We start from the raw sequence: 18680 nt of genomic DNA, 5'->3' as shown, positions 1-18680 counted from the left end.
GAAGAGGACAATGGTGATGAAGAAGACAAGAAGACATGGAGGACAATGGTGATGAAGAAGAGGACAATGGTGATGAAGAAGAGGACAATGGTGATGAAGAAGAGGACAATGGTGATGAAGAAGACAAGAAGGCATGGAGGACAATGGTGATGAAGAAGAGGACAATGGTGATGAAGAAGAGAACAATGGTGATGAAGAAGAGGACAATGGTGATGAAGAAGAGGACAATGGTGATGAAGAAGACAAGAAGACATGGAGGACAATGGTGATGAAGAAGAGGACAATGGTGATGAAGAAGACAAGAAGACATGGAGGACAATGGTGATGAAGAAGAGGACAATGGTGATGAAGAAGACAAGAAGACATGGAGGACAATGGTGATGAAGAAGAGGACAATGGTGATGAAGAAGACAAGAAGGCATGGAGGACAATGGTGATGAAGAAGAGGACAATGGTGATGAAGAAGAGAACAATGGTGATGAAGAAGAGGACAATGGTGATGAAGAAGAGAACAATGGTGATGAAGAAGACAAGAAGACATGGAGGACAATGGTGATGAAGAAGAGGACAATGGTGATGAAGAAGACATGGAGGACAATGGTGATGAAGAAGAGGACAATGGTGATGAAGAAGACAAGAAGACATGGAGGACAATGGCGATGAAGAAGAGGACAATGGTGATGAAGAAGACATGGAGGACAATGGTGATGAAGAAGAGGACAATGGTGATGAAGAAGAGTACAATGGTGATGAAGAAGAGTACAATGGTGATGAAGAAGACAAGAAGACATGGAGGACAACGGTGATGAAGAAGACGTGGAGGACAATGGTGATGAAGAAGACGTGGAGGACAATGGTGATGAAGAAGAGGACAATGGTGATGAAGAAGACAAGAAGACATGGAGGACAATGGTGATGAAGAAGACATGGAGGACAATGGTGATGAAGAAGACATGGAGGACAATGGTGATGAAGAAGAGGACAGTGGTGATGAAGAAGACAAGAAGGCATGGAGGACAATGGTGATGAAGAAGAGGACAATGGTGATGAAGAAGAGAACAATGGTGATGAAGAAGGCATGGAGGACAATGGTGATGAAGAAGACAAGAAGACATGGAGGACAATGGTGATGAAGAAGAGGACAATGGTGATGAAGAAGAGAACAATGGTGATGAAGAAGGCATGGAGGACAATGGTGATGAAGAAGACAAGAAGACATGGAGGACAATGGTGATGAAGAAGGCATGGAGGACAATGGTGATGAAGAAGGCATGGAGGACAATGGTGATGAAGAAGACATGGAGGACAATGGTGATGAAGAAGAGGACAATGGTGATGAAGAAGACAAGAAGACATGGAGGACAACGGTGATGAAGAAGACATGGAGGACAATGGTGATGAAGAAGAGGACAATGGTGATGAAGAAGACAAGAAGACATGGAGGACAATGGTGATGAAGAAGACATGGAGGACAATGGTGATGAAGAAGAGGACAATGGTGATGAAGAAGACATGGAGGACAATGGTGATGAAGAAGAGGACAATGGTGATGAAGAAGAGTACAATGGTGATGAAGAAGAGTACAATGGTGATGAAGAAGACAAGAAGACATGGAGGACAACGGTGATGAAGAAGACATGGAGGACAATGGTGATGAAGAAGACATGGAGGACAATGGTGATGAAGAAGAGGACAATGGTGATGAAGAAGACAAGAAGACATGGAGGACAATGGTGATGAAGAAGACATGGAGGACAATGTGATGAAGAAGAGGACAATGGTGATGAAGAAGACGTGGAGGACAATGGTGATGAAGAAGAGGACAATGGTGATGAAGAAGACAAGAAGACATGGAGGACAATGGTGATGAAGAAGACGTGGAGGACAATGGTGATGAAGAAGAGGACAATGGTGATGAAGAAGACAAGAAGACATGGAGGACAATGGTGATGAAGAAGACATGGAGGACAATGGTGATGAAGAAGACATGGAGGACAATGGTGATGAAGAAGAGGACAGTGGTGATGAAGAAGACAAGAAGGCATGGAGGACAATGGTGATGAAGAAGAGGACAATGGTGATGAAGAAGAGAACAATGGTGATGAAGAAGGCATGGAGGACAATGGTGATGAAGAAGACAAGAAGACATGGAGGACAATGGTGATGAAGAAGAGGACAATGGTGATGAAGAAGACAAGAAGACATGGAGGACAACGGTGATGAAGAAGACATGGAGGACAATGGTGATGAAGAAGAGGACAATGGTGATGAAGAAGACAAGAAGACATGGAGGACAATGGTGATGAAGAAGAGGACAATGGTGATGAAGAAGACAAGAAGGCATGGAGGACAATGGTGATGAAGAAGACATGGAGGACAATGGTGATGAAGAAGAGGACAATGGTGATGAAGAAGACATGGAGGACAATGGTGATGAAGAAGAGGACAATGGTGATGAAGAAGAGTACAATGGTGATGAAGAAGAGTACAATGGTGATGAAGAAGACAAGAAGACATGGAGGACAACGGTGATGAAGAAGACATGGAGGACAATGGTGATGAAGAAGACATGGAGGACAATGGTGATGAAGAAGAGGACAATGGTGATGAAGAAGACAAGAAGACATGGAGGACAATGGTGATGAAGAAGACATGGAGGACAATGGTGATGAAGAAGAGGACAATGGTGATGAAGAAGACATGGAGGACAATGTGATGAAGAAGAGGACAATGGTGATGAAGAAGAGGACAATGGTGATGAAGAAGAGGACAATGGTGATGAAGAAGGCATGGAGGACAATGGTGATGAAGAAGACATGGAGGACAATGGTGATGAAGAAGGCATGGAGGACAATGGTGATGAAGAAGAGGACAATGGTGATGAAGAAGGCATGGAGGACAATGGTGATGAAGAAGGCATGGAGGACAATGGTGATGAAGAAGAGGACAATGGTGATGAAGAAGGCATGGAGGACAATGGTGATGAAGAAGGCATGGAGGACAATGGTGATGAAGAAGGCATGGAGGACAATGGTGATGAAGAAGAGGACAATGGTGATGAAGAAGAGGACAATGGTGATGAAGAAGGCATGGAGAAGAATCTTCCTCCACAGTTGAGAGTACAAAGTCATCAGTTAGTTCAACAATAATAATAATAATAATAATAATGACATCATCTCAGCCATTCTTCTTACTCCAAACAATAGACCGTCATGCATGACATCACACCAGACTTCAGTGTACATCATCAGAACTCACTTCCTTCTGTCACTAACACTGCGGGCTTTTTCCTTTTTCTTTGGCTTTTCTCTGCACCTATTTCACAAGATGCTCCCCTGTCATGCGTGAAATCACGCGAGATCTCAGCACATCGCGTGAGACTTCAGCGTGCATCATGACAACTCACTTAAGGTGGCACCAGAAACATTAACAGCGTACACTTGTTTACTTTTTCTTTGGCTTTTTGTCGTAGCTACTGTGTTTGAAAAGATGCAACATTGTCACGCGGGAAATCACGCAAAATCTCATCATTTCACGCGAGACTTCAGTGAACTCATAAGAACTCACTTAGGACGGCGTCAAAAACTTTAACAGCGTGCACTTTTTTCTTTTTCTTTGGCTTTCTGTTGCACTATTCCAAATTAGGCACTGTTGTCCTGCACGTAATCACGTGAGATCTCAGTACATCCTAGTGTTTTTCTTTGCACACTTATTTCCTTTTTCTTTGGCTTTTTGGAGCACCTATTCCTAGAGAAGCTCCCCTCTCATGCATGAAATCACGCGAGATCTCAGCACATCACGTGAGACTACATGGTGAGAAGTCACCTCACTGAGCTTTGGTGACAGTTTGACCCTGGAACAGATCATTCTTATTTGCCATGAGAAAGGGGATGTAAGACCGATCAGTAACAACAGTGTCCGTGTCCGTCTCCCAACAACTTCTCTCTCACCTGAGCGGACTCCTCTGAGCCTGGACAGGATCCTGGCACCAAAGCCTGAGGTGTCACTCTGGGAGCGCAGCCTGGGCAAGGGTCTCGGGGCCGAGAAGGTCTTCATCTCTGAGTGAGAGTCCCCCGTCTCCCCCATGGCCACCTAAGAGAGTGACAGAAGACAAGCTGAGTTCTTCCTCTCCTGCTCAGTGGCTTCAAACTGACAATGTGTGGGCGCCTGACTTCCTGTGTTGGCCCCGCCCTCTCAAACATGCCAGCTGGTGGTTTGCACTGCATCCTGTCAAGTCAAGTCAATGTTTGTTTGGAAGACGTGAAGTCCATCATTATTGTGATCAACAACTAACTGTTATGTCACTTTCACTTTCCTTTTAAAGGAAGCCACTTCACCAGATCCTGAGGTGTGCTGTATCAGTTTTCAGGACATTGTATGTATATATATATATATAGTCAGTGATGTGCTGTCAGGGGAGGCAAGTGAGTCAGTGCCTCAACTTGCCACCAGGTGGCTTAACCATGAAATGTTCAAAAACAAAGTAATAAAATATAATAAGTTGTAATATTTCTCGTTTGGTCTATGCTTTCTATGTGATTGTGCTGTGGCTCCTCCATATTTTCATCATTTTCATGCTCAAAATCGCGGAAATTCCATGTTTCCTGATGAAAATAACGCGGCAGACAAGAAGTGAGGCAGACACAGGTGGTGCCTCCTGAGGCAGACACAGATGGTGCCTCCGGCGGCTACACACAAAGTGTATAGAGCGTGTGCGTGCGAGAAAAGGCATGCCATGAGGCAGCAAGTACCTCTGCCTCACAGTAGGGGGTGATATACTTGCCTCAGCAGTACTCTGACTGGCCACACGGAGAGAAGTTTTTTTTAAACTGTATTCATAACAAACATGGTAGTGATGGGTCCGGCAACACCGATGCATCGGCGCATGCGTCGAGCTCATAGAGCGAAACCCTGTGTCGGTTTTAGAAAGTCACGTGACCGATCATGAGCTGTTTTGGTCACGTGACCGATACGCCAACTGTGTCGCACTGACGCCGCCTCTGTGCCCTGTGAGCGGCTCTTTTCTACAGCCGGAGAAATAATAACTAAGAAGAGAAAGCGTCTAAAATGTAATACGTCGGAAAAACTTTTTTTTTTTTTTTTTTATAAAAATGTGTAAAAAAATAAAATAAAATAAAATTCCCAGTCCACAATCATCCACAACACGTTCTCTTAGATTTCCATGTTATGATACATGTTCACATTATTTATTGACTGTATCTAAAAAAGATACAAATATATTTTTATTTAAATGAAGATATGAAATAATCCTAAATGAAATACAATATTATTGTATATACTAGGGCAGGGGTCACCAACGCGGTGCCGGCGGTCACCAGGTAGCCCGTAAGGACCAGATCAGTCGCCCGCTGGCCTGTTCTAAAAATAGCTCAAAGAGCAGCACTTACCAGTGAGCTGCCTCTATTTTTTAAATTGTATTTATTTACTAGCAAGCTGGTCTCGCTTTGCTCGACATTTTTAATTCTAAAAGAGACAAAACTCAAATAGAATTTGAAAATCCAAGAAAATATTTTAAAGACTTGGTCTTCACTTGGAATAAGCGGTAGAAAATGGATGGATGGATGGGTCTTCACTTGTTTAAAGAAATTCATTTATTTTTTACAATTTTAGAGAAAAAATACAACCTTAAAAATGATTTTAGGATTTTTAAACAAATATACCTTTTTACCTTTTAAATTTCTTCCTCTTCTTTCCTGACAATTTAAATCAATGTTCAAGTAAATTTATTTATTTTTTATTGTAAAGAATAATAAATATTTTAGCTTCTGGTTTTTCGACGAAGAATATTTGTGAAATATTTCTTCAAACTTACTATGATTAAAATTCAAAAAAATTATTCTGGCAAATCTAGAAAATCTGTAGAATCAAATTTAAATCTTATTTCAAAGTATTTTGAATTTCTTTTAAAATTGTTGTTCTGGAAAATCTAGAAGAAATACTGATTTGTCTTTGTTAGAAATATATATTTGTTAAATATTCTAACAAAGTGCAGATTGTATTTTAACCAATTTAAAACATGTCATCAAAATTCTAAAATGTATCTTAATCAGGAAAAATTACTAATGATGTTCCATAAATTTTTATTTTTTATTTTTTCAAAAAGATTCAAATAAGCTAGTTTTTCTCTTCTTTTTGTCGGTTGAATTTTGAATTTTAAAGAGTCGAAATTGAAGATAAACTATGTTTCAAAATTTTATTTTAAATTTTTTCGTGTTTTCTCCTCTTTTAAACCGTTCAATTAAGTGTTTTTTTCATCATTTATTCTCTACAAAAAACCTTCCGTAAAAGGGAAAAAAAATGTACGACGGAATGACAGACAGAAATACCCATTTTTTTTTATATATATAAATGTATTTATTTAGCTATTCTTGTTTAAATCACACTTCCGTGTAACTTACAAATGACAATATATTTATTTATTTAAGTGTGTATCAAACTGGTAGCCCTTCGCATTAATCAGTACCCAAGAAGTAGTTTTTGGTTTCAAAAAGGTTGGTGACCCCTGTACTAGGGCATACAATCAGTGTCAGTTGAGTCGGTCCATAGGTTGCCTGTAGGGATTTTTAATGTCCAGCAGATGTCAGTATTTAGTGACACAGTATCGATACAGTTTTGCAATGTGTCGAAACGCTTCATGACGCCTCATCAACCCATCACTAAAACATGGCATTTTTATTACAGTGAGCCAGCGTTTGTGGGTGTTTTTTTATCAGATGCAAAAATAATGTTTTATTGCTTGGAATGAAATAAATGTGTCTGCCAATATGGAAGATTATATACTGTATCCAAGATGAAATATACGGTATGGAGGATTATATACTGTATCCAAGATGAAATACTTCTCCAAACTGGACTTTTAGACAAAATGAATGTGATCTTACAAAGTAGTTTTCATGGAGGATAGCTATTGCTGCTTCACATACAAACACAGAAAGGTAAGATACACTCACAATACTTCATTTATTTGGTTACAAGCAAATGGGACCAAAAACTATTTAATAACAACTTTAACAAATACTTTTTGGACCCATTTATAATATCATAATATCATTATGATAACCTTTTTATGAAAGTGAATAACTCCTTTCTTTTTCCTGTGACCCTAATGTGCAACCTGCATCTACAATGATTACATCTGCACATAGGAATTGAAGTTAAAAAAAGAAGGAAAAATAAATAAATATATATATATATATATATATATATATATATATATATATATATATATATGTATATGTATGTGTGGGAAAAAATCACAAGACTATTTCATCTCTACAGGCCTGTTTCATGAGGGGGGGTACCCTCAATCATCAGGAGATTTTAATGGGAGCATTCACATACCATGGTTTATATAGGGCACAGAGTGGGTGGGTACAGGCTGGCGTAGGGGCGTGGTGATTGGCTCATGTGTTACCTAGGAGGTGTTTCCGTCTGTGGCGGCATGCTGTTACAATTTCGCTGCGCTTGTTGAGGGATGACAGGTCTGGACGGTAAATAATAAACAGTTTCTCTTTCAAGCATAGGTTGCATCTTTTATTACCACTATTGTAAGGTGTGCTGGATGCAAGAATTTGCCATGTTATTGAATATTCAACATTATTGTCTTTGAGGTCCCAAATGTGTTTGCTGAGTTCTGTGGTATTCCGCAGGTTTTGGTTCCTGAAAGAAGCCTTGTGATTGTTCCATCTGGTTTTGAATTCTCCCTCGGTTAATCCTACATATGTGTCGGATGTGTTAATGTCCTTGCGTATTACCTTAGATTGGTAGACAACTGATGTTTGTAAGCACCCCCCGTTGAGAGGGCAATCAGGTTTCTTTCGACAGTTACGGCCTTTGTTGGTTTTGGAGTCGCTCTGTCCGGGGGCCGACGGCTCATTTGCAATTGTTTTGTTGTGGTTTGAGATGATTTGTCGTATATTGTTCATGCAGCTGTAGCTCAATTTAATGTTGTTCTTGTTGAATACTTTTCTTAGGGTGTTGTCTTTGGGAAAGTGTTTGTCAATCAGATTGAGGAATTTGTGTCCAATGTTAGTTGAGACGTTTTTGCTGTATGGGGGGTTGTACCAGATGATGTCGTTTCGTTTTCTGTTCTTTTTTGGCTGGTTTCCTAGCGTGGGTTCATAGGTGAGGGTGAAATTGTATCCGCTGTCATCAAGGGCTTTTTGGTACGGGGGGTTGCTTGGTCAAATTCAGCTTTGCTAGATGACAGCATCGATAGCCTTTTATTAATTCCGGTAGGTATTCTTTTCGTGGTGGTGGGTGGGTGGTTGCTGTCATGGTGCACGTATTGGAGTGTTGTGTTGGGTTTCGTGAATGGTTGGTAGCTGTTATTTCTCAGGTTGAAAGTGACGTCAAGGAAGTTGACGGTTTGCTTGTTGGCTTCAATCGTGATCCGTAGGCCGTTCTCTTTGAAAATTTGGCATATGCGCTTCTTGGTATTCTCGCTGCTCCTTGGCGAGGCGCGACACACTGCCAGTCCGTCATCACGGTAAATACCAAGGTTCAGATTGAGGCTAGCGAGCTGGGAGAGGAGGAAACTCCCAACGAGTTCACACGTTTCTGCTCCGTCAAAACTTCCCATAGTATATATATATATATATATATATATATATATATATATATATATATATATATATATATATATATATATATATATATATATATATATATATATTTTTTTTTTTTTTTTTTTTTTCAGGAACTGGGAGGCTAGTCAAGATAGAGGGAAATATGAATGCAGCAATGTACAGAGACATCCTGGATGGAAACAAACGCTTCCCATCCAACCTGGTGGAGCTTGAGAGGTGCTGCAAAGAGGAAAGAGAGAAAGTGCCCAAAGATAGGTGTGCCAAGTTTGTGGCATGGTAGTCAAAAATACTTGAGGCTGCTGAAGGTGCATCAACTAAATATTGAACAAAGGCTGTAAATACTTATCTACATGTGATTTTTTATTTTTCATGTTTTATTTTGAATAGATTTGCTAAAATGTCTACATTGTTGTCAAGACAGGGTGCTGATTGTACGCTAAAGAGAAATAAAATGAACTTTTTTTTTATTTTAGCAAATGATTGCAGTGAAACAAAGAGTGAAACATCTAAAGTGGTCTGAAAATACTTTCCGTACAAAACTGTTTAAGTGTGGCCCCTGAGTCAAAAAGTGGGGGGGACCCTTGATGCCCGCATTCTCCAGTGGAACTTTTTACCATGACTTGATTAACGTGGACCCTGACTTAAACAAGTTGAACAACTTATTGGGGTGTTACCATTTAGTGGTCAATTGTAGGGAATATGCAGAGGTGTGGACTCGAGTCACATGACTTGGACTCGAGTCAGACTCGAGTCATGAATTTGATGACTTTAGACTCGACTTGACAAAATGTAAAAAGACTTGCAACTCGACTTAGACTTTAACATCAATGACTTGTGACTTCACTTGGACTTGAGCCTTTTGAATTGACATGACTTGACATGACTTGCTACTTTCCCCAAAACCCAAAGATGAAAAAGTTATTCGGGAGCGCTCCGTATTTTTCATTGTGTACTTGTCTATCAGCGTTGCGTGTGTCAGCTGGTGTGCTCTCAGTACAACAGCCAATCAAATTACATCTACTTTGTTTTCATCACACAGCATTCATCCAATCAAATTGCAGGAAGAAGACATGTCCAAACCACACGCCAGTGAACAAAAAATGATAGCTAAAATAATTTCGTTTGGGTATAAAAATGACGAGGTGGTCAACACAAAACGGTTTGCAGTATGCAACACATGCGGTTCCAAAATGACTGATGGAGAGGCAACAACTTCCAACTTCGTCCGGCATTTGAAGTTGCACAAAGAAGGGTAAGTTTTGAATGTAAGATAACGTTTATTGGCTAAGTAACGTGACTTTTATTTGCTGTGTAGTTAAATCAGTGAGGCTGTAAACTCACTGCTAACGTTATAACGTTATTGCAAACACGGGAATCTGTTGCAGTTCACTACCTTATTCATACTTTTTGTTCAGTGATTTTTTTTAAGCAGGGTTACGTTAGTCAATATATCACACGTAACGTTAGACGGCGGTCAGCAGCACCGCGTATTTTAGCCACCTAAAAAAAGACAAAAATAGTCAAATAAAGGTCAGTTAAAATGTATACCGGTACTATATTATGAATATGTGTACCGTTTTAGCTAGCTTTCTGACATACTGTTGGTTGTTTACCTCAGTGGTCCCCAACCACCGGGCCGCGGCCCAGTACTGGTCCGTGGATCGATTGGTATCGGGCCGCACAAGAAATAATTTTTTTTTTCTTTCTTTTTTTAATTAAATCAACATAAAAAACACAAGATACACTTACAAGTAGTGCACCAACCCAAAACAACTCTCTCCCCCCTTTTGTTCTGGGCATTGAACATGAAGACTCTTCCTTCACTGTTCCGAGTGGCCATGAGAGTCTTGGCAGTGCCTGCCTCCAGTGCTCCAGTGGAGCGAGTTTTCAGCCATGGTGGCATCATACTACGCCCCCATCGTGCACAAATGACTGACAGACTCTTGGCTAATTTGGTCTTTTGCAAATGCAATGCAGCATAGGGCCCTGACATATAAAAAGTACAACTTTTTTGTTATGTTCACGTATATGTCATGTTTTTTCAATGTTAACACTTTTGTACAAATAAGTACATTTGCACTTTATTTTTCAATGTGTTTGTTCTGTAAAGGAATGAGTTAATGTTTAAAATGACTGGTTAATAGTGCTATTATAAAGTGCAATGTCAGCACAATTTTCTTTCCTGCAATTTAAAATGCACTTGTTTTAATAAATAAATACAGCGTTTGAAAAGCATACACAATCTGTGTTAATATATTAGTCTGTGGTTAAAAGGACTTGAAAGGACTCGAAACTCAAAATGCAGGACTTAGGACTTGACTTGAGACTTTCCAGTCTTGACTTTGGACTTGACTCGGGGCTTGCCTGTCTTGACTCGGGACTTGACTCGGACTTGAGGGCAAAGACTTGAGACTTACTTGTGACTTGCAAAACAATGACTTGGTCCCACCTCTGCAATCTACTAATACAAGTCTCAATCAATCAATCAAAGGAGACACTGTCTGGTGCAATGCGCCATGTGGCCACTAGATGTCGACACTGAGATGAGCTCGGTTGTCTTTCCTCTGGCCAAGTCCAGCCGAGGGTACAAAAAAAGTCACCTCTCACTCTGACGTTTCTTCGTGAAAGCAGATATGTCATAAATACATTAAAACAAGCATTCCCTTGGGGTGTTTGACGGAAAGGTGAGGAGTGAGCGGGACTTACTTGATTATTTGGGATGACTTCAGCCCAATCAGCGTAGTTGGAAGTGCTGTGATCTTCTCCTGAGCGCCGCTCTTCGTTTGTGACGATCTTCGGCCCTGCTGAGTTGCCACCGCGCCTCGCCTTCAGCTTTCAGCTCTTCAGCCTTCAGCTTTCAGCTCTTCAGCCTTCAACCTTCAACCCGCAGCAGAGTCCTCGCTGTCGGCGGACGGGAGATGGGCTGAGGCGGAGCGGGACCAACCCAGGCGGTTACTGAGGCCACGAACTCGGGTGAGGAGTGTGTCGGTAAACGTAGCTGGGTTTTAATTGTGGTCGTCGGCAACCTCGCAGGACCAGCGTTAGTTAGCTTGAGCGGGTTAGCACGAAGCAACGTCTAAGACAACATTATGTGTGTTTTTTAATCATAGCCGAGTTATAAAGTGACTCGTTGTGTTTAAGTGCTGCCTAGCGAGCTAACTTATGTGCGCTAACGAGCTAGCTGGTCGGGCTAATACTGCTAACCAGGTTATAGTCGGTACCCGCAATGGAAACACGCACAGACGCCTTGTAACGTCAGACCAACACTGGTGTTAGACGGAGCCCCTCAAACCTGCTGGGGTGACGTCATCAGAAGCACCTGTGACCTTTGCACTTCTCCTATAGACACTTGATCATTTAAAATGAGTTTTAAGATGTTTAAAGTCAACGTTATATTTGTAAATATTAGTAACTTTCTTCCAGTTATTCTATACCGCTTGTCCTCATTATAGTGAGTGAGCTGGAGCCTATCACAGGATGAATTAAACCTCATACATGCTCAGGCGACGTCATTGGAAGCACCTGTGACCTTTGCACTTCTCCTATAGAGACTTCATCATTTAAAATGAGTTTTTATCATGTTAAAGATGTTCAAAATCAGCGTTATTTTTGTAAATATTAACCGCCCGTGAGCAGCTGAGAAGGGACAAGCGGTAGGAAATGGATGGATGGATGGATCTCATAGTCATTCACATCGACGTCCCACTGGGGTGAGTTTTTCCTTGCCCTTATGTGGGCTCTGTACCGAGGATGTCGTTGTGGCTTGTGCAGCCCTTTGAGACACTTGTGATTTAGGGCTAAATAAATAAACATTGATTGATTGATGGATAGTAACGCTATATTACAATGTTCTGTTTCACTCTTTAGTTTGGTTCATTCATCCAGTTATTCTATACCGCTTGTCCTCATTATAGTGAGTGTGAGCTGGAGCCTATCACAGGATGAATTAAACCTCATACATGCTTGGATGACGTCATTGGAAGCACCTGTGACCCCCTTCTGACCTCCTGAAAGTGACCTGTGACCTTTGCACTTCTCCTATAGAGACTTGATCATTTAAAATGAGTTTTAAGATGTTTAAAATCAGCGTTATATTTGTAAATATTAGTAACTTTCTTCCAGTTATTCTATACCGCTTGTCCTCATTATAGTGAGTGGGAGCTGGAGCCTATCACAGGATTAATTAAACCTCATACATGCTCAGGCGACGTGATTGGAAGCACCTGTGACATTTGCACTTCTCCTATAGAGACTTCATCATTTAAAATGAGTTTTTAATCATGTTAAAGATGTTCAAAATCAGCGTTATTTTTGTAAATATTAACCGCCCGTGAGCAGCTGAGAAGGGACAAGCGGTAGAAAATGGATGGATGGATGGATAGTAACACTACAGGTAAAAGCCAGTAAATTAGAATATTTTGAAAAACTTGATTTATTTCAGTAATTGCATTCAAAAGGTGTAACTTGTACATTATATTTATTCATTGCACACAGACTGATGCATTCAAATGTTTATTTCATTTAATTTTGATGATTTGAAGTGGCAACAAATGAAAATCCAAAATTCCGTGTGTCACAAAATTAGAATATTACTTAAGGCTAATACAAAAAAGGGATTTTTAGAAATGTTGGCCAACTGAAAAGTATGAAAATGAAAAATATGAGCATGTACAATACTCAATACTTGGTTGGAGCTCCTTTTGCCTCAATTACTGCGTTAATGCGGCGTGGCATGGAGTCGACGAGTTTCTGGCACTGCTCAGGTGTTATGAGAGCCCAGGTTGCTCTGATAGTGGCCTTCAACTCTTCTGCGTTTTTGGGTCTGGCATTCTGCATCTTCCTTTTCACAATACCCCACAGATTTTCTATGGGGCTAAGGTCAGGGGAGTTGGCGGGCCAATTTAGAACAGAAATACCATGGTCCGTAAACCAGGCACGGGTAGATTTTGCGCTGTGTGCAGGCGCCAAGTCCTGTTGGAACTTGAAATCTCCATCTCCATAGAGCAGGTCAGCAGCAGGAAGCATGAAGTGCTCTAAAACTTGCTGGTAGACGGCTGCGTTGACCCTGGATCTCAGGAAACAGAGTGGACCGACACCAGCAGATGACATGGCACCCCAAACCATCACCCAACCATGCAAATTTTGCATTTCCTTTGGAAATCGAGGTCCCAGAGTCTGGAGGAAGACAGGAGAGGCACAGGATCCACGTTGCCTGAAGTCTAGTGTAAAGTTTCCACCATCAGTGATGGTTTGGGGTGCCATGTCATCTGCTGGTGTCGGTCCACTCTGTTTCCTGAGATCCAGGGTCAACGCAGCCGTCTACCAGCAAGTTTTAGAGCACTTCATGCTTCCTGCTGCTGACCTGCTCTATGGAGATGGAGATTTCAAGTTCCAACAGGACTTGGCGCCTGCACACAGCGCAAAATCTACCCGTGCCTGGTTTACGGACCATGGTATTTCTGTTCTAAATTGGCCCGCCAACTCCCCTGACCTTAGCCCCATAGAAAATCTGTGGGGTATTGTGAAAAGGAAGATGCAGAATGCCAGACCCAAAAACGCAGAAGAGTTGAAGGCCACTATCAGAGCAACCTGGGCTCTCATAACACCTGAGCAGTGCCAGAAACTCATCGACTCCATGCCACGCCGCATTAACGCAGTAATTGAGGCAAAAGGAGCTCCAACCAAGTATTGAGTATTGTACATGCTCATATTTTTCATTTTCATACTTTTCAGTTGGCCAACATTTCTAAAAATCCCTTTTTTGTATTAGCCTTAAGTAATATTCTAATTTTGTGACACACGGAATTTTGGATTTTCATTTGTTGCCACTTCAAATCATCAAAATTAAATGAAATAAACATTTGAATGCATCAGTCTGTGTGCAATGAATAAATATAATGTACAAGTTACACCTTTTGAATGCAATTACTGAAATAAATCAAGTTTTTCAAAATATTCTAATTTACTGGCTTTTACCTGTATATTACAATGTTCTGTTTCCCCCCTTTAGTTTGGTTCTTTCATCCAGTTGTTCTATACCGCTTGTCCTCATTATAGTGAGTGTGAGCTGGAGCCTATCACAGGATGAATTAAACCTCATACATGCTTGGGTGACGTCATTGGAAGCACCTGTGACCCCCTTCTGACCTCCTGAAAGTGACCTGTGACCTTTGCACTTCTCCTATAGAGACTTGATCATTTAAAATGAGTTTTAAGATGTTTAAAATCAGCGCTATATTTGTAAATATTAGTAACACTATATTACGATGTTCCGTTCCCCCTTTAGTTTGGTTCATTCATCCAATTATTATTTACCGCTTGTCAGTAGGTAGGTAGGTAGGTGTTTATTGTCATTGCACAAGTACAACAAAACTTAGTTTTCAGCACAAAGCCGTTCAAGATGAGACAAACAAACAGTGTACAGGGTTACAGAACAGGAACGCTGATGGGTCGCCACAAGGCGCCCCCGTAAAAGATGGAAAAAAAGGTAAACGCTGGGGAAGGATGAGCAAAGAAATACAATCTAGACTGCAGGGCTCCTAAGGGGGCCCAGTCTGGAGTGGGGAAAAAACCTCCATAGCTAAGCACATATACATATTACAACATACAACTCAAGACTTGCAACAGAGGGGAGGGAGTGGGGGCTACGGTGGCGGGCTGCAGCTCTTCAGGCGCTGCCCAGCCGTCCATCATCCCTAAGGGATTCGCGTCAAGGGCGTTGGATTGTGTGTGTGTGTGTGTGTGTGTGTGTGTCTGTTTTGCGGCCTTGGTGTTTTTGAGAGTCATTCCAAAGTCAATAAAAACGTGCGTGTCCATGAGAGTGTGAGCTGGAGCCTATCACAGGGAATTGTTAAATATGGACGTTTATGAAAAGATGTTTAAAAAAACAAAACAAGACATTGCAGGTCAATTCCGTATTTTACCGGAGTTTTTTCCCGTCAGTGTGAACAGTGCAATTCCAAATTGTTGGTATCCGACCCAGCCCTCTTTCATATGTAGATGTATAAATGGGTTTTGTATGCCAAGTGTCCTCAGTGTGGACGCTCAGGTGACATCCGGTAAAAAAGACTGGCTTTGATCCTCTCTTTGTGGTAATCCACCACCGTGACAGGAAAGTGGGAAAGCATTTGCAGGTTTAGAACTGTTCAAAAGACTGCAGTGTCTCTGTGACACCATGGCTGGTACCACCACACAGCATTTGGTGCAAGCTCCGCTACCTTGCTCAAGAGCACGTCAGCAATACACCTTGGGTGTGTGGACGTTCACCAACTCCCTTAGTCAGGCCCGACTACGTCTCCTGGGTAACACAAGCTCTAACAGTCGCCAGCAGCAGCTGTTCCTTGGTCCTAGTGAAAATATTGACTCTGCTGGGGTGCCCAGGTGGCCCTGCGTGACCAGTTGGCCGCCATGTGACGCCGCAGCCTGGCAAATGTTGGCCTTCTTCCTAAGTAACGCACAGAAGAGTCTGTCTCCTTTACCAGGAAACTCTTCCAGAAATGTCCAATCCTGCCTTACAAAACCTGCACAAGATGCTACTACTAGTTAAGAAGACAGCGAAACAGGCGTGGGCCAAGGGTGAAAACACAATGGCAGGCTGTCAAGTGCATGCCAAGCAACAGGTGGCGATGCAGTTCAGCCAAGTACAAAGGGAACTCGTGATGATCTCACGTGCCCTATTTTTTAGACCAGGGGTGCTCATTACGTCGATCGCGATCTACCGGTCGATCTCGGAGGGTGTGTCAGTCGATCACCAGCCAGGCATTAAAAAAATAGTCCTAAAAATGAGCGATCATAAATCTTCACTATGACGTCACTTCCGTCACTTGATTGACATTCACGGCACCCGAGGGTCTTCTGAGATGACGCTGGCTGCTGCCAGCTCATTAAAATTACCGACTGGAAGGCGAGAAACACTTTATTTCAACAGACTCTGGCGCCATACCTGTCGTCAAAACTCCAAAGACCAACTGCACAGTTGCACAGTTGCGCTAACAAAATAAGAGTCTCAGAAAGCTGGCGTGCACAAGCTAGCAAGCTACGGAGTTTGCCGACAATGTATTTCTTGTAAAGTGTATACAAAGGAGTACGGAAGCTGAATAAATAAGATGCCAAAAACCAACCACTTTCATGTGGTATTGGACAGAAAGGAGGACTTTTTTTCTCCTCCATTCGAAAATGCGGACATTATCAGCACCACTGTCTGATTCCAATCAATGCAAGTCATCACAATCAGGTAATACACCAACTTATATTCTTGTCTTCATGAAAGAAAGGAATCTATATGTGTTAAACATGCTTGTACTATCTTTAAACACCTTTAACTTGTTAACAATATTAACTATATGTGTTAAACATGCTTGTGTTATCTTTAAACACCTTTAAGTTGTTAACAATATTAACTATATGTATTAAACATTCTTGTATTATCATTAAACACCTTTAATTTTTTAACATTAACTATGTGTTAAACATGCTTGTATTATCATTAAACACCTTTAGCTTGTTAACAATATTAACTATATGTATTAAACATACTTGTATTATCATTAAACACCCTTAACTTGTTAACAATATTAACTATATGTGTTAAACATGCTTGCATTATCATTAAACACCTTTAACTTGTTAACAAAAACATATATTTCATAAATAAGTAAATATAAATGATATATATGAATGAGGTAGATCCCCAAGACTTGATCAATTGAAAAGTAGCTCGCCTGCAGAAAAAGTGTGAGCACCCGTTTTAGACAATAAAGAAATCCTTTCATTTGATCAAAAATGGACAGTGCGTCTTATAACCCGGTACGCATAATGTAGGGCATAATTTTGCTTGTGCTTACCGACCTCGAAGCAAATTTATGTGGTACCTGGTGTAGTAAGTGTGACCAGTTGATGGCAGTCACACATAAGAGTTGATGTACTAAGATGGCAGTAGCTGCATTGAAGTATGTCAGCAGCTTTATGTACATGTGATGTACTGCAATAGTAAATGTCCATGGTGATGCAAGTCTATTAGGCCACAGTACAGTTTATTATCTGAGCGACAACCACACAACAGTCATCCATTGTTGTAGACCTTGTAACCCCTTGTTACGCTTTGTGTCGCACAAACAGGAACGGGAACCTCCGTGATTCTTTACCAGCAAAGAATTGCAAGTATTTTTCTAAAGCTGCACTTTGCAGGATGACTAGACTCAACAGAGGCGCCTCTCACTGCGGCCCAACAATATGTGCTTGTGTCGGTCTTAATAGTTGTCTTTGACTGTGTCACTGCCTTCTCCTCAATGTGTGTGTGTGTGAGATGTGCTCAGGCAACAAGCGGGCCTATTGTCGCCCGTCCACCCTCACAGTGCTCATAATGTCCCCGCAGAAAGGCCGTCTTTATCACCGCTTTCCCGCTCGCATATTTTAGCCTCAGCCCAGAAGGACTTAAACAGGCCCATGCCATAATATGCGCACAGTAACACTGGCTGCCCACCCACTCACACACTTAACTAGTTAACACCTGTATCATTCATGTTTGTACACTATACCGCTACTAGTATAGTATCGCACTACTTATCAATCAAAAACGGTACTATACTCTGTTTGAAAGGACCGCTTCCCCATATATATACAGAGGTGGGTAGAGTAGCCAGAAATTGTACTCAAGTAAGAGTACTGTTACTTTAGAGATGTATTACTCAAGTAAAAGTAAGGAGTAGTCACCCAAATATTTACTTGAGTAAAAGTAAAAAGTATGTTGTGAAAAAACTACTCAAGTACTGAGTAACTGATGAGTAACATATACACACACACACATATATATATATATATATATATATATATATATATATATATATATATATATATATACACACACACACATATATATATACACATATATATATATATACAGTATATAATTTATATTTATTTATTTTGCCGTTTTTGTTTACATGTTAAAGGTGTTTTAATGAATATACATGCATGTTTAACACATATAGATTCCTTTCTTTCATGAAGACAAGAATATAAGTTGGTGTATTACCTGATTCTGATGACTTGCATTGATTGTAATCAAACAGT

General features: G+C 41.0%; 2 protein-coding genes across 12 annotated transcripts in view; one reads left to right on the top strand and one right to left on the bottom strand.

The window, feature by feature from the left end:
* phactr2 (phosphatase and actin regulator 2) overlaps window positions 1–11443 on the bottom strand; it is a 74004-nt gene extending 62561 nt beyond the window's left edge. For both annotated transcript variants that reach the window (XM_061968683.1, XM_061968709.1), the window contains exons 1-2: window positions 11316–11443; window positions 3951–4092 (exon numbers count right to left, since the gene is read on the bottom strand). In XM_061968683.1, coding sequence (XP_061824667.1) covers window positions 3951–4086 — 136 coding nt within the window. In that variant the 5' untranslated portion in view covers window positions 4087–4092; window positions 11316–11443. The remainder of the gene's footprint in view (window positions 1–3950; window positions 4093–11315) is intronic.
* Window positions 11444–11450: 7 nt separating this feature from the next.
* The window catches only part of LOC133611626 (pleckstrin homology domain-containing family A member 1-like), a 50866-nt gene continuing 43636 nt past the window's right edge, over window positions 11451–18680 (top strand). For all 10 annotated transcript variants that reach the window (XR_009816009.1, XR_009816010.1, XM_061968584.1 and 7 more), the window contains exon 1: window positions 11451–11582. The gene's annotated coding sequence lies outside the window, so the exon portion shown is untranslated. The remainder of the gene's footprint in view (window positions 11583–18680) is intronic.

The sequence above is a fragment of the Nerophis lumbriciformis genome, linkage group LG02 (genome assembly GCF_033978685.3).
Source record: "Nerophis lumbriciformis linkage group LG02, RoL_Nlum_v2.1, whole genome shotgun sequence".
In the NCBI taxonomy this organism is placed as follows: Eukaryota; Metazoa; Chordata; class Actinopteri; order Syngnathiformes; family Syngnathidae; genus Nerophis; species Nerophis lumbriciformis.
The sequence above is the reverse complement of the archived record's forward strand: the minus strand, read 5'-3'. Positions and strand labels throughout refer to the sequence as shown.